The sequence below is a fragment of the Lontra canadensis genome, unplaced genomic scaffold (genome assembly GCF_010015895.1).
Source record: "Lontra canadensis isolate GAN:19392208 unplaced genomic scaffold, GSC_riverotter_1.0 scaffold10, whole genome shotgun sequence".
NCBI lineage: Eukaryota > Metazoa > Chordata > Mammalia > Carnivora > Mustelidae > Lontra > Lontra canadensis.
In genome coordinates, this window is record NW_022631004.1 from 14666734 (window position 1) to 14680226 (window position 13493).

At 38.7% G+C, this 13493-nt stretch overlaps 1 protein-coding gene across 2 annotated transcripts in view; it reads left to right on the forward strand.

Moving 5' to 3' along the window:
• The window catches only part of ELP3 (elongator acetyltransferase complex subunit 3), a 101748-nt gene that overhangs the window by 3181 nt on the left and 85074 nt on the right, over window positions 1-13493 (forward strand). For both annotated transcript variants that reach the window (XM_032855691.1, XM_032855692.1), the window contains exons 2-3: window positions 187-286; window positions 3214-3352. In XM_032855691.1, coding sequence (XP_032711582.1) covers window positions 187-286; window positions 3214-3352 — 239 coding nt within the window. The remainder of the gene's footprint in view (window positions 1-186; window positions 287-3213; window positions 3353-13493) is intronic.

The window sequence follows — 13493 nt, forward strand, 5'->3', positions numbered from 1 at the left end:
CATGTTTGTTTTAATTAAAGATACAAAAGATGTGATCAAACTGTAAACAGTGGAAGTTTGGTGTTTTTTTTGTAAACTTGAGCTGTTCATCTGGGATAGTTGGAATTATTTTGGGAGGAAAAAATAAGTACAAAAAACTTTACTGGGTAAAATGAATTTTTACATTGTTCAATATTATTTTTCTAGGAGATCTCAGCCCTGCTGAGCTGATGATGCTGACTATAGGAGACGTTATTAAACAACTAATTGAAGCCCACGAACAGGGGAAAGACATCGATCTGAATAAGTAAGTTGATTTATAAAACAAAGAAGGCGATCCTGTTCCTAGGTGGTAGATATTTTTATTGAAATTATAAATACTACTTGTTTTCTTTCTCACGTTTTAAATTTAAATAAGAACTTAGCTTTCTGCTCTGCCCTGTCTCTCATTTATGGCAAAATTCTCTCATAGCCTAATAATACTAATAGCTTCTAATATTTATTGGGTGCTTACTATGTCCCAATCACTGTTAGTAGTTAATTATATTAGTTCAGTTGTTCCTCTCAAAAACTGTGAGAGTTAGGTACTTATGTCACCATCATTTGACAGTTGGATAATCTGAGACAGAGGAAGATTAAATAATTTGTCTAAGAGTAAAGAACTAGTAATTGGCAGAACTGGGATTTGGAATTAGATCGTCTGTTCTGTCTCAGAGCCTATGTTATCTTCTGTGCTACATCACTTCACATCCTTGTTCCCTTCCTACTATCTCAGAAGAAGCATTAACTCTCTCAGGAAGACCCTGCCTTTGGGATATCCTTGATCTAATACAACCCTTTCCTATTTTATAGCCTCTATGACCTGTTCATCTGTAGTTTTGACTTTGCTATATTCTCAGTTAAGAGTAGTCTTTCATCTCTACATCTTTTGTTTTCATTAGATATTCACTATGTAGATCTGCTATAATGAAAGGGTTTTCTCTCCACTCCGAGGTAGGTCATCAGTGATCTAATCACTACAGCATGGCCTTTTTAAGACTGTTTACTGTTGTGTGAGATACTGCAGTGTTTTATCACTTTCTTGGAATATTGCACTTAATAAATTTTTGCTAAAAGAATAAGTTACTTAACTGTCTTTTTTTTTTTTTTTAAGATTTTATTTATTTATTTGACATAGAGAGAGACAGCAAGAGGGGGAATACAAGCTGGGGGAGTGGGAGAGGGAGAAGCAGGCTTCCTGCCGAGCAGGGAGCCTGATGCGGGGCTCAGTCCCAGGGTCCTGGGATCATGACTGAGCCAAAGGCAGATGCTTAACCCACTGAGCCACCCAGGTGCCCCTTAACTATCCTTTCTTGACTGTGGAGTTAATATTTTACTGATTTTTCTATCCTGTCCTTAGAAGTTGCTTTTCTCTCACTGTTGGCTATACCCCTAATTATACAAAAGTCTTTTATTTCTAGAGAACATTTCTACCTCTTGTATATTTTTGTCAGTCTCTTTAATTTAGCATATCTGTAGTTTATGTTAACATCTTCCTGAAAACCAGCCTCTCTGCAGATGTCCTCTTTGCTTAATTGTGTTAACCTTTACCCAGGCTTGAAACTCTAGTGTCCTCTTCAAATTGTTTTTGTTAGATCCAATTAGTATTTAAATTTTGCTTACTCTCTTCTTCTTTATGATTCTCACTTTCATTCCCACTACTAATAATCCATCCCATTTTGAACTTAATTCTGGACTACTGCAGTGGCTTATGCTTTCATCCTCTATCTCTTGCTGGGTTAATTCTTGTCTTTTAACTTTTAACTGTACAGCAGTTTTCAGTATGTCCCCAACATTATGAAATTAAATGCAAATTCCTCAGCCTATTATGTAAGCCTTCTTGGTCTGGCTTCAATTTACCCTACTTTTTAAACTTCTGTAGCTTTACATTGAAAATGTCCTGCTTTCTATCAAGTCTACCATATATTTTAAAATATGTGCATTCCTGTTTTTGTGTCTTCACATAAACCAGCTTATTTGCTCTCACTGGCATCTCTGTGTCTTCACTGCCTATCTAAAGCCAGTTCTTCAGCTGTTTTCCATGACTGTCTCCCCAGCACAACTGAGTTCCTCTCTTGAATTCTGGACACATTTATTATTATATGTGTGTTTTATCACATATATTTTTATCACTTACACATTTGGTTTTGTGAATGCCCATCTGAAAACATGCAAACATACAAACATAGAGCATGAAACAACTATGCCTTATACCTTTTGGCATACCAAGTACTTAGGTACTTTTTACGAATCAGGTACTAAATTAACATCGTTTGAAAATGATGCAAATACTTCACAATATTTTTAGATGGATTAAAATGAGAAATTAGGGTTTGCTGTTAGGGTTTGCTAGCAGCCAAGAAACAAACCAATAAAATAATAGAGAAAAGCAAGGAATTATTGGCTGGGCTGAAGGTTATTTCTAGGAATTAGGGATAAAGTTATAATCGGGAAAGGGTATAGTCTTCTGAAGTGCTGATCATATTCTGTTCCTTGGAGTGTAGTAACACAAGTGTTTGCTTCATAAATGTTAAAGTATGTTTATATGTTTTATGTTCTGTTTTTAATGTATATACTACTTTATATTAGAAAAAATTTTAAAACACTAAAAATATATATACTTTATTTACTATTCAGTTCTGCTCACCTTTCCTTTAAATTACTTTTTGTTTGTTTGTTTGGTCTAAGACCATGGCTTGTAACCAGGCATGATACCCACCCTCCCACCCACCCAGGAGACATTTCACAATGTCAGGAGACATTTTAGTTGTTAACAATGGAAAGTAGGGTGCTGGTGGGTAGAGGCCGATGAAGCTGCTAAACATCCTACAGTGTAATAAACAGTCCCTTACAACAGAATTAATCCCAGATGCTGTAGTGTTGAGGTTGAGGAAAGGATGGAACCCTTGAAAGCCAGAGCACTTTGTTGAATGAGACCTACCTTGTGTCACTGTCCTGCGACCCTTCCCTTTAGTCATCTTGTTTTCTTTCTGGTACTCCAAGGCTAAGAGAAGAAGTTGTTGATATGATTTCCTGATTTTCTTCTATTTTTCTGATATAAATGTTAAAGCCACTGTTGTCATTGCCTAGGGTGACAGGTGTTGATGATGTTATCTGTAGGTCATTCTTTTGGTAGTTTCAAGTTTATGCCTTGAAATATTATGATCTTGATAATGCTAGGTGCTTTACTTCCAGGGTGAAAACCAGGACAGCTGCCAAGTATGGCCTTTCAGCACAGCCCCGCCTGGTGGATATCATCGCTGCGGTCCCACCTCAGTATCGAAAGGTCTTAGTCCCCAAATTAAAGGCAAAACCCATCAGAACTGCCAGTGGGGTGAGTAGTTTGGTTCATGAAATATTGATTGCGTATCTCTTCTGCCAGAAATCCTTGCCTCCATGTAACATCCTAGATTCAGTTTAATAAAATCCATGTATTATGATTTGTGCTGCAATAGAGACACGTGCAGAATGTTATGAGGTCATGGTGAGGAAAAACACTCATTGTGCTTCAAGGAGTAGATGATATTCTGATGGCCGTAAAGGTATAAATTGAGGCTTGGTGACTATCTCAATATGATAAATATTGTCAGCCATTTTAAGCTCATGGCTTTCAATACAATTGATACTTATAAAAGGTACTTTTATTTTTAAAAGATTTTGTTTGTTTAAGAGAGACAGAGAGCACGTGAGCAAGGGATGAGGTAGAGGGAGAAGGAGAGAATCAGGCAGACTCTGTGCTGCGTGCAGAGCCTGATACTGGGCCCAATCTCACAGTCACGACCTGAGCTGAAATCACGAGTAGGACTCTCAACAGACTCAGCCACCCAGTCACCCCTTGTACTTTTGAAAGGTAATTACTGGTACAAAAGCATTTTGTATATGGTATTTGTGAAGTGACTGACATCGTGGGAAGCATTATGGAAGTCCAGAGGACAAAGATGTCCCTGAAGTAAAAGAGACTAGGGAAAGCCCGAGAGAAAGCATGGCACTCACTTGACATACAAATGATGCCCATATAAGCAGAGAAGAGTAGGCTTGAAAAATAATGGGACCAAAGGCACAAGGAACTAAGGCACAGAGGTAGAGGTGTTATAAGAGTATGATGTGTGCAGGGAACAGTGAGTATCTCAGACTGACTGAGGTTGATAATTGATTTGAGAAAGCAGTAGAACATTAGGTTAAAGAGTTAGTTTGGGAATGAGCTTGTAAAAGATCTTAAATGTCTTGTAAAGAAGCTGGGTAATAGGAAACTGTTAGAGATATTTGAGGAGAGTGATAAGAACAAAATAGACTTCCAGGAAATTAATTTGGATTCAAGATGTGGAGTAGCTTGCTGCCAAAAAGACCAGTTAGGATACTCTTGGCTTGATCAAGGTGTAAGGTTAAGAGCTAGAATTAGGGTAGGGGCTTTAGGATAAAAAAGATGAGTGTGAAAGATAGGATTTGGACCCTCTTAAAACATGATATCCAGAATTAAATTGTGTGTTTGTGGTATGATCATAGAAATTCAATCTGTTATTTGGATGGGAGTATTATACTTTGTAATAAGAGTTTATGTTGACTTGTTTGGAGGTCTTATCTCCTGGATCATATTGCATTTGTAGTTAATTAAATCCTAAAACTTTTATATACAATGTATCACCAATCCTGGTCTCTTCTCCCTGTATGTAAGTGTTTTTGTTTTATTTATTTGTACCTAGTGTAAAGGGTTCTTTAAGAGAAATTATTATTATTATTATTATTATTATTTTTAAAGATTTTATTTATTTTATTTGACAGAGATTACAAGTAGGCAGAGAGGCAGGCAGAGAAAGAGAGGAGGAAGCAGGCTCCCTGCTGAGCAGAGAGCCCGATGCGGGGCTCGATCCCAGGACCCTGGGATCATGACCCGAGCCGAAGGCAGAGGCTTTAACTCACTGAGCCACCCAGGCACCCCTTTAAGAGAAATTAATACCGTTGAACAACATGGGTTTAAACTGCATGGGTCCACTTACAGGCAGATTTTTTTCCCATAGGTACAGTACTACAGATGTATTTTCTTTTTTCTTTCTTTCTTTTTTTTTTTTTTTTAAAGATTTTATTTATTTATTTGACAGAGAGAGAAATCACAAGTAGGCAGAGAGAGGAAGGGAATTAGGCTCCCCGCTGAGCAGAGAGCCCGATGTGGGGCTCGATCCCAGGACCCTGAGACCATGACCTGAGCTGAAGGCAGAGGCTTATTAACCCACTGAGCCACCCAGGCGCCCCTACAGATATATTTTCTTTATGATTTTCCTGAAACTTCCTTTTTGCGTAGCTTACTTTATTGTAAGAATATAGTGTATAATACCTATAGCATGCAAAATATGTTTTAATTGATGGTTTCTGTTACCAGTAAAGCTTCTGATCAACAGTAAGCTATGAAAGTAATTAAGTTTCTGGGTAGTCAAAAGTTACATGTAGATACTCAACTGAGTTGAGTGGTTGTCATCCCTTAACTCCTGCTTGTTCAAAGGTCAACTATATTTTCAAACCCCTTACCTCCCATTTTTCCCCTCAGGGCAAGCACTTTTAACTCTTAGCTGATTTCTTGGCGTCTGCTTCCATATCCCCAAATAACACACTCTGTAGATAAGTCTTGACGTTTCACATTTCAGCATTATGTATGAGCTTGCCACTATGGAAGACAAAAATTTATCAGCCTTTCAACCTAATAAGCCTGGCTTCCATGACACCATTCTCTCTCTCCTTTTCCTCCTACCTCTGATTACTTTGCTTTCTTTGAGGTCTATTCTTGTTCTGCTTGCTTCTAAAAATTGTTGTTTTCTGTGGTCCTGGGTCCACTGTTCTTAGTACCATACATGCCTTCTTTGGTGATCTTATCCATTGACATTTCTAAGTATTGTTATATGCTGACTTCCAGCTCTGACCACTCCTCAAGCTTCAGGCATTTGTCAAAGTCTCTCCTTTGACTGCCTATATACCCTCAAGTATAACATAACCAAAACTACCCTCAAACTTGCTCATGCATCTTTTGTCTCCATCCTAGTCCATGGTGCCTCTCTCCACTCAGTTTCCAAAAGATGTGAAATGCATTGTCCATTCCTACCACCAATGGTAGGAGTATTTTGGCCTTCATTATTTCTTGTTTAGATTATTTTGATCTTTTCCTAACTAGTCTACTTTTCTTACCTGCACCAAATCCATCTTTGACAGTGTCACCAGAGTGAATTATTAAAAATATCAGAAGTACAGGGAGAGGTTGGAAGATGGCAGAGTAGGAGGAACCTAGGCTCACCTCATCCCACAAATACAACTAGGTAACTATCAAATCATCCTAAATAGTCCAGAAATTGACCTGAAGAATTGCAGAACGAACTACACAACTAAAGGTAGAGAAGAGGCACACTGAAGAAGGTGGTAAATGTAGAGATACAGTTTGGGAGAGAAAGAGATCATGCCGCTGTGGTTGAGAGTGAGCCGCAGTGGCAGAGGAGGGTGAGAGACAGACTAACACTGTCATACCAAGGAGGACACAGGGAGAATGAATCCCCATAGCAATTGGCTTGGCAAGTGAGAGGGGCTGAATTTTGGGAGTTCTTGCAACCAGTGGACATAAAGACTGGAATTTTAAAGGACAGTGGGCTGGGCTAGGATAGAGCCCAGAGGGCATTGCACTGCTCTTATAAGTTAGGCAAACAACCCATGACATACAGTGTATAAACAGTAATCTGAAGAGCGCCTGGAACACACAGTGCAGAGGTTATTTGCTATCTCAAGAACACATCCCAGAAAAGTAGAGTTCAAGGAGAGACCCTTCCAGGAACAAGGAACTAACGGGCACCATTTCCCTCCTGCATCCCTCATTATAAGCACATGGCCACCTGTGGGAATCAGTGTAGCACCCACACTTGCTACCTAACTTGCTTATACCAACCCCACTTCAAGTGCCTTTACTCCTGTAGAACTACCTTTCTCTGTCATGCTTGCCTCAGTCCCAACTTGGCCAGTCCCCTCCCCAGAAGACAGACCCAAAGTCCTGCTTACACTGTGTCTCCTGACTCAGAAGTTTTGTGGAGCCCCTGTTCAGATAGCAGTGGTGACAGGTCTCATTCACAAGCTGACCAGAGCACACCTAGTTAAAATGTACTACATTCAGGTCTGGGGCCAAGCACTGCTCACAAAAGGCAAAGAGAGCCTTTGAAGATGACTTGCCTAAAGGGTAGAACAGCTAGGATAAAACAGCAAGCATGTGCACCACACATTGGTGACATTCCCAGAAGCGCCAGCCCTGAGGAACTGGGTACAGTACACAGCAGTGCAGTATAGGACTTTTTCATAAGGCCATTACCCTCAACAGGAGATATAGCTGACTTTCCTAACACACAGAAACAGGCACAGAGACTTAGAAAGAATAGGACAGAAGAGAAAAGAAAAAGATAAGGCCACAGCCAGAGATCTAAGTGAAGCAGATATAAGTAACGTGTGTAATGGGGTACTTAAAGCAATGATCAAAAGGATACTCACTGGACTTGAGAAAAGAGTAGAAGACATGAGTAAAGTACTTAAGACAGAGATAAGGAATAACATAGCAGAGATAAAGAGCTCAATAAATTAAATGAGAAACACACTTGATGGACAAAATACCAGGATGGAAGAAGCAGAGGAGTGAATTAATGACCTATAAGACAAAGTAATGGAATATAATCAAGCTGAACAAAAGAGAGAAAAAAGAATTATGCGAAATTTGAGTAGAGTTAGGGAACTCAGTGGCTCCATCAAATATAATAACCTTCATATTATAGGTGTCCTAGAAGAGGAGGAGAGGTCAAGGGTGGGGGCGGAGAATTTATTTGAGGAAATAATAGCTGAAAACTTATCTAATTTGAGGAAGGAAACAGATATCCACATCCAGGAGCAATATGAACACCCAATAAAAGCAACAAAAGCAGATCCACCCCAAGACATAATGTAATTAAAATGGCAAAAAGTAGTGATTAAAAAAAAAACAACAAGCATATCTTAAAAGCAGCAGAAGATAAGAAGACAGTTCATACAAGGGGAAACCCCCCATAAGGCTATCAGCGGATTTTCCTGCAGAAGACTTGCAAGGCAGAAGAGAGTGGCATGATATATCTAAAGTGCTGAATGGAAAAAATCTTCAGTCAAGAATACTCTATCCAGCAAGGCTATCATTCAAAATAAGAGGAGATAAAGAGTTTCTCAGATAGGGGTGCCCAGGTGGCTCAGTTGGTTAAGACTGCCTTCGACTCAGGTCATGATCCCGGAGTCCGAGGATCGAGTCCTGCATTGGGCTCCCTGCTCAGCGGGGAGTCTGCTTCTCCCTCCGACCCTTTCTCATACTCTCTCTTAGTCTGTCTTTCTCAAATAAATAAAATCTTAGCCAAAAAAAAAAAAAGGACTCTTGGAGTAGAAAGGAAGATCAAAAGTGACAATATGAAGGTAGGAAACACAAAAGCGGTAAAAGTGAATATTTATGTAAAAAATCAGTTAAGGAACTCACAAAATAAAAGGATATAAAATATAATACCATACAGCTAAAACATAGGGAGGAGAGGAGTAAAGAATGGGTTCAAACTCAAACAGCCATCAACTTAATATAGATGGCTATGTGCATATGTTATATACAAACCTAATGGTATCCACATATCAAAAAATAATAGGTATGCAAAGAATAAAAAGAAAGGAATCCATATATATCACTAAAGAAAACTAGCAAACCATGAAAGAGAAAAAGAGAAGGACCAGAAAAGAAAACCACAAAACGAGGAATAAAGTGGCAATAAATACGTATCTATCAATAATGACTTTGAATATAAATGGACTAAATTCTCCAAAAGACACAGGGTGACAAAATGAGTTAAAAAACAAGACCCATCTATATGCTGCTTACAGGAAACTCATTCTAGACCAGCTGACACCTGCAGACTGAAAGTGAGGGGATGGAGGAACATCTCTCATGCAAATGTGTATCAAAAGAAATCCGGAGTAGTGATGCTTATATTGGACAAAATAGACTTTAAGGGCGCCTGGGTGGCTCAGTGGGTTAAGCCTCTGCCTTCGGCTCAGGTCATGATCTCAGGGTCCTGGGATCAAGTCCTGAGTCAGGCTCTCTGCTTAGCAGAGAGCCTGCTTCCTCCTCTCTCTCTGCCTGCCTCTCTGCCTACTTGTGATCTCTCTGTCAAATAAATAAATAAAATCCTTTTAAAAAAATAGACTTTAAAACAAAGACAGTAATAAGAGACAAAGAAGGACACTATATAATAATAAAGGGGACAATCCAACAGAAGATAAAACAATTGTAAATATTTATGCACCCAACATGGGAGCACCCAGATATATTAAACTGTTGATAACAAACATAAATGACAAACCATAGTAATGCAATAATAACACAGGGCTTTTCCAGCCCCCTTAAATTGATGGGCATATCATCCAACCAGAAACAAGGAAATAGTAGCTTTGAATGACACATTGGACTAGATGGGTTTAACAGATATATTCAGAACATTCCATCCTAAAATAGCAGAATACACATTTTCCGAAAAGATGACATATTAGGCCACCAAAAAGCCTCAGCAAATTCAAGAATATCATACCATGCATCTTTCCTGACCATAACACTATGAACCTAGAAGTCACCCACAAGAAAAGATCTGGAAAGGCTACAAATACATGGAGGCTAAATAACATGCTACTGAACAATGAATGGATTAATCAGGAAATAAAAGAAAAAATTAAAAAATACATGGAGATAAATAAAAATGAAAACACAATATTCCAAAACCTTGGGATGCACCAAAAGCAGTTCTAACGAGGAAGTTTGTAACAATACAGACCTACCTCAGGAAGCAAGAAAAATCTCAAATTAACAACCTACTCTTACACCCAGAGGAGCTAGAAAAAGAACAAATGAAACCTAAAAGTAGCAGAAGGAAGGAAATAACAAAGATTAGAGCAGAAATAAATGATCCAGAAACTAAGCAAATAATAGAACAGATCAATGAAACCAGGAGCTGGTTCTTTGAAAAAAACCAATAAATTGATAAGCCTTTAACCAGACTTATCAAGAAGAAAACAAGAGAAAGGACTCAAAATCACAAATCAGAGAGGAGAAATAACAACCAACATCATAGAAATACAAGAAAATATTATGAAAAACTACATGCCAACAGATTAGACAGCTTACAAGAAATAAATTCCTAGAAACATGTAAACTACCAAAACTGAAACAGGAAGAAATGAAAAATCTGAAGAGACTGATCACCAGCGAAGAAATTGAATCAGTAAATAAAAAAAACTCCCAACAAACAAAAGCCCAGGACTGGATGGCTTCACAGGCAAATTCTACCCAAATTTTTTTTTTTTAAAGATTTAATTTATTATTTGACAGAGAGAGACACAGTGAGATAGGGAACACAAGCAGGGAGGGTGGGAGAGGGAGAAGCAGGCTTCCCGCTGAGCAGGGAGCCTGATGCAGGGCTTGGCTCGACCCCAGAATCCTGGGATCACGACCTGAGCCGAAGGCAGACGCTTAACCGACTGAGCCACCCGGGTGCTATCTCTCTCTCTGTTGAACTTTTATATACCAATAATGAAACATCAGAAAGCAAAATTAAGGGGTGCCTAGGTGGCTGTCAGTTAAGCATCTGACTCTTGATTTCAGCTCAGGTCATGATCTCAGGGTCATGAAATCAAGCCCCATGTCAGGCTCCATGCTTGGCATGGAATCTGCTTGAGATTTTCTTTCTCCCTCTGTCCCTCCCATACCCTCCCCCTGGCCCCTGTTCTCTCTCTCTCTCTCTCTCTAAAAGAAATAAAATCTAAGGAAAATGAAATTAAGAAAACAGTCCCATCTACAATGACACCAAAAATAATAAGATACCTAAGAATAAACCTAACCAAAAGGGTGAAAGACCTGAACTCTGAAAACTGTAAAACACTAAAGCAAGAAATTAAAGAGGACACAAAGAAATGTAAAGACATGCCATGCTCATTGATTAGAAGAACAAATATTGTTAAAATCTCCATCCTATCCAAAATCTACACATTTAATGCAATCCCTATCCAAATGCCAGTAGCATTTTTCTTAGGACTGGAACAAGCAATCCTAAAATTCATATGGAATCACTAAAGACTCCAAATAGCCAAAACAACCTTGGTTGGGTAGTGGGGAGCAAAGCTGGAGGGATCACCATTCCAGACTTCAAGTTCTATTACAAAGCTGTAGTAATCGAAACAGCATGATACTGGCACAAAAATAGACACAAAGATCAGTGAAACATAATGGAAAGCCCAGAAATAAACTTCCAGCTGTATGGTCAATTAATGTTTGACAAAGCTGGAAAGAATATCCACCCGGGAAAAGACAGTCTCTTCAACAAACCAGGTATTGGAAAACTGGGCGGCAACAGGCAGCTGAAAGAAAACTGGACCACTTTTTTCCACCATACACAAAAATAAATTCAAAATGGATTAAAGACCTAAATGTGAGACCTGAAACCATAAAAATCCCAGAAGAAAACACAGGCTGTAACTTCTTTGACATCAGCCATAGCAACTTCTTTCTAGATATATCTTCTATTATGGGGATATTGTAGGGGATATCTATATCAAAATAAAAAGCTTCTGCACATTAAAGGAAGCAAGAAGCTACTGAATGGGAGAAGATATTTGCAAACAACATATCTGATGTAAAGAACTGATACAACTCAATATCCATCCAATAAAAATGGGCAGAAAATGGATAAAAAATGGGCAGAAAACATAAGCAGACATTTCTTCAAAGAAGATATCTAGATGGCCAAAAGACATGAAAAGATGCTCATAATGACTTACCATCAGAGATAGGCAAATCAAAACCACAATGATTTATCTCCTCACATTTGTCAGAATGGCTAAAAGTGGCAACACAAGTTATAGTAGGTGTTGACAAGGATGTGGAGAAAAAGGAACGCTCTTGTACTGCTGGTAGGAATGCAAACTGGTGTAGCCACTGTGGAAAATAGCATGAAGGTTCCTCAAAAATTTAAAAGTAGAACTACACTACAAACCAGTAATCACACTACCGGTATTTACCCAAAAAATACAAAAACAGTAACTCAGAGGGGAACATGCACCCCTATATTTATTGTGGAATTATTTACAATGGCCAAATTATGGAAGCAGTCCCAAGTATCCATTGATTCATGGATGGATAAAGGAGTTGTGAGATATATAGATATAGATATATGATGGAATATTATTCAGTCATTAAAAAGAATGAAATCTTGCCATTTGCAATGACATAGATGGAGTTAGAGATATGCTAAGTGAAATGAGGCAGTCAGAAGAAGACAAATACCATATGATTCCTCTCATGTGTGGAATTTGAGAAACAAAATAAATGAGCAAAGGGAAAAAAAGAGAAATTAGGAAACTGCCATGAAGTATATAGTACAAACTGAGGGTTACCAGAGAGGAGGGGTTTAGTGGGATGGGTTAAATAGGTAATGAGATTAAGGAATGCATTTCTTGTGATGAGCACCAGGTGATATATGGAATTGTTAATTGTTAATCACTGTATTGTACACCTGAAATGTGTAATACAATGCTGAATGTTAACTAACTGGAATCAAAATAAAAACTTTAAAAAAATTAAAAATACAAAAATACCAGAAGTACATACACAGGTGATTGTTATTCCCTATCTGCTATGCATCCTGATCTTCATGCCTTTTTTTTTTTTTAAGATTTTGTTTATGTATTCATGAGAGAGAGAAACAGAGGCAGTGGGAAAAGCAGGCTCCCTGTTGAGGGACTCAATTCCAGGACCTTGGGATCATGACCTGAGCCGAAGGCAGACGTTTAATCCACCGAGTCAGCCAGGCATCCCGATCTTCGTGCTTTTATTCCTGCTGTTACCCTGGTGGTGCTTTGTTGTTACGTTTTTGGTTTTTTTCCTGTTTTTAACAGAGCAGTTTTAGGTTTACCTAAAAATTGAGCAGAAAGCACACAGGGTTTTCCTATACTTCCTTTCCTTCCTGCCCAGGTTGCCCTTGGCATTGGTTTGGCACATTTGTTAAAATCGATGAACCAGTATTGCTACATTATTATTAAGTGAAGCTTATAGTTTATATTGGGGGTCACTCACAGTAGTGTGTATTGTGGGGTTTTTTTTTTTTTTAAGATTTTATTTATTTATTTGACAGAGATCACAAGTAGGCAGAGAGGCAGGCAGAGAGAGAGGAGGAGACAGGCTCCCCACAGAGCAGAGAGCCCGATGTGGGGCTCAATTCCAGAACCCTGGGATCATGACCTGAGCCGAAGGCAGAGGCTTTAACCCACTGAGCCACCCAGGTGCCCCTCTATTGTGGGTTTTACCAATGCGTAATGTCATGTGTCCACCATTTCAGGATCATGAGGATTAGTTTCCCTTCCCTAAAACTCCTCTATTCATCCTTTCCTTTGCTCCAAACTTCTAGCAAACTGATCTA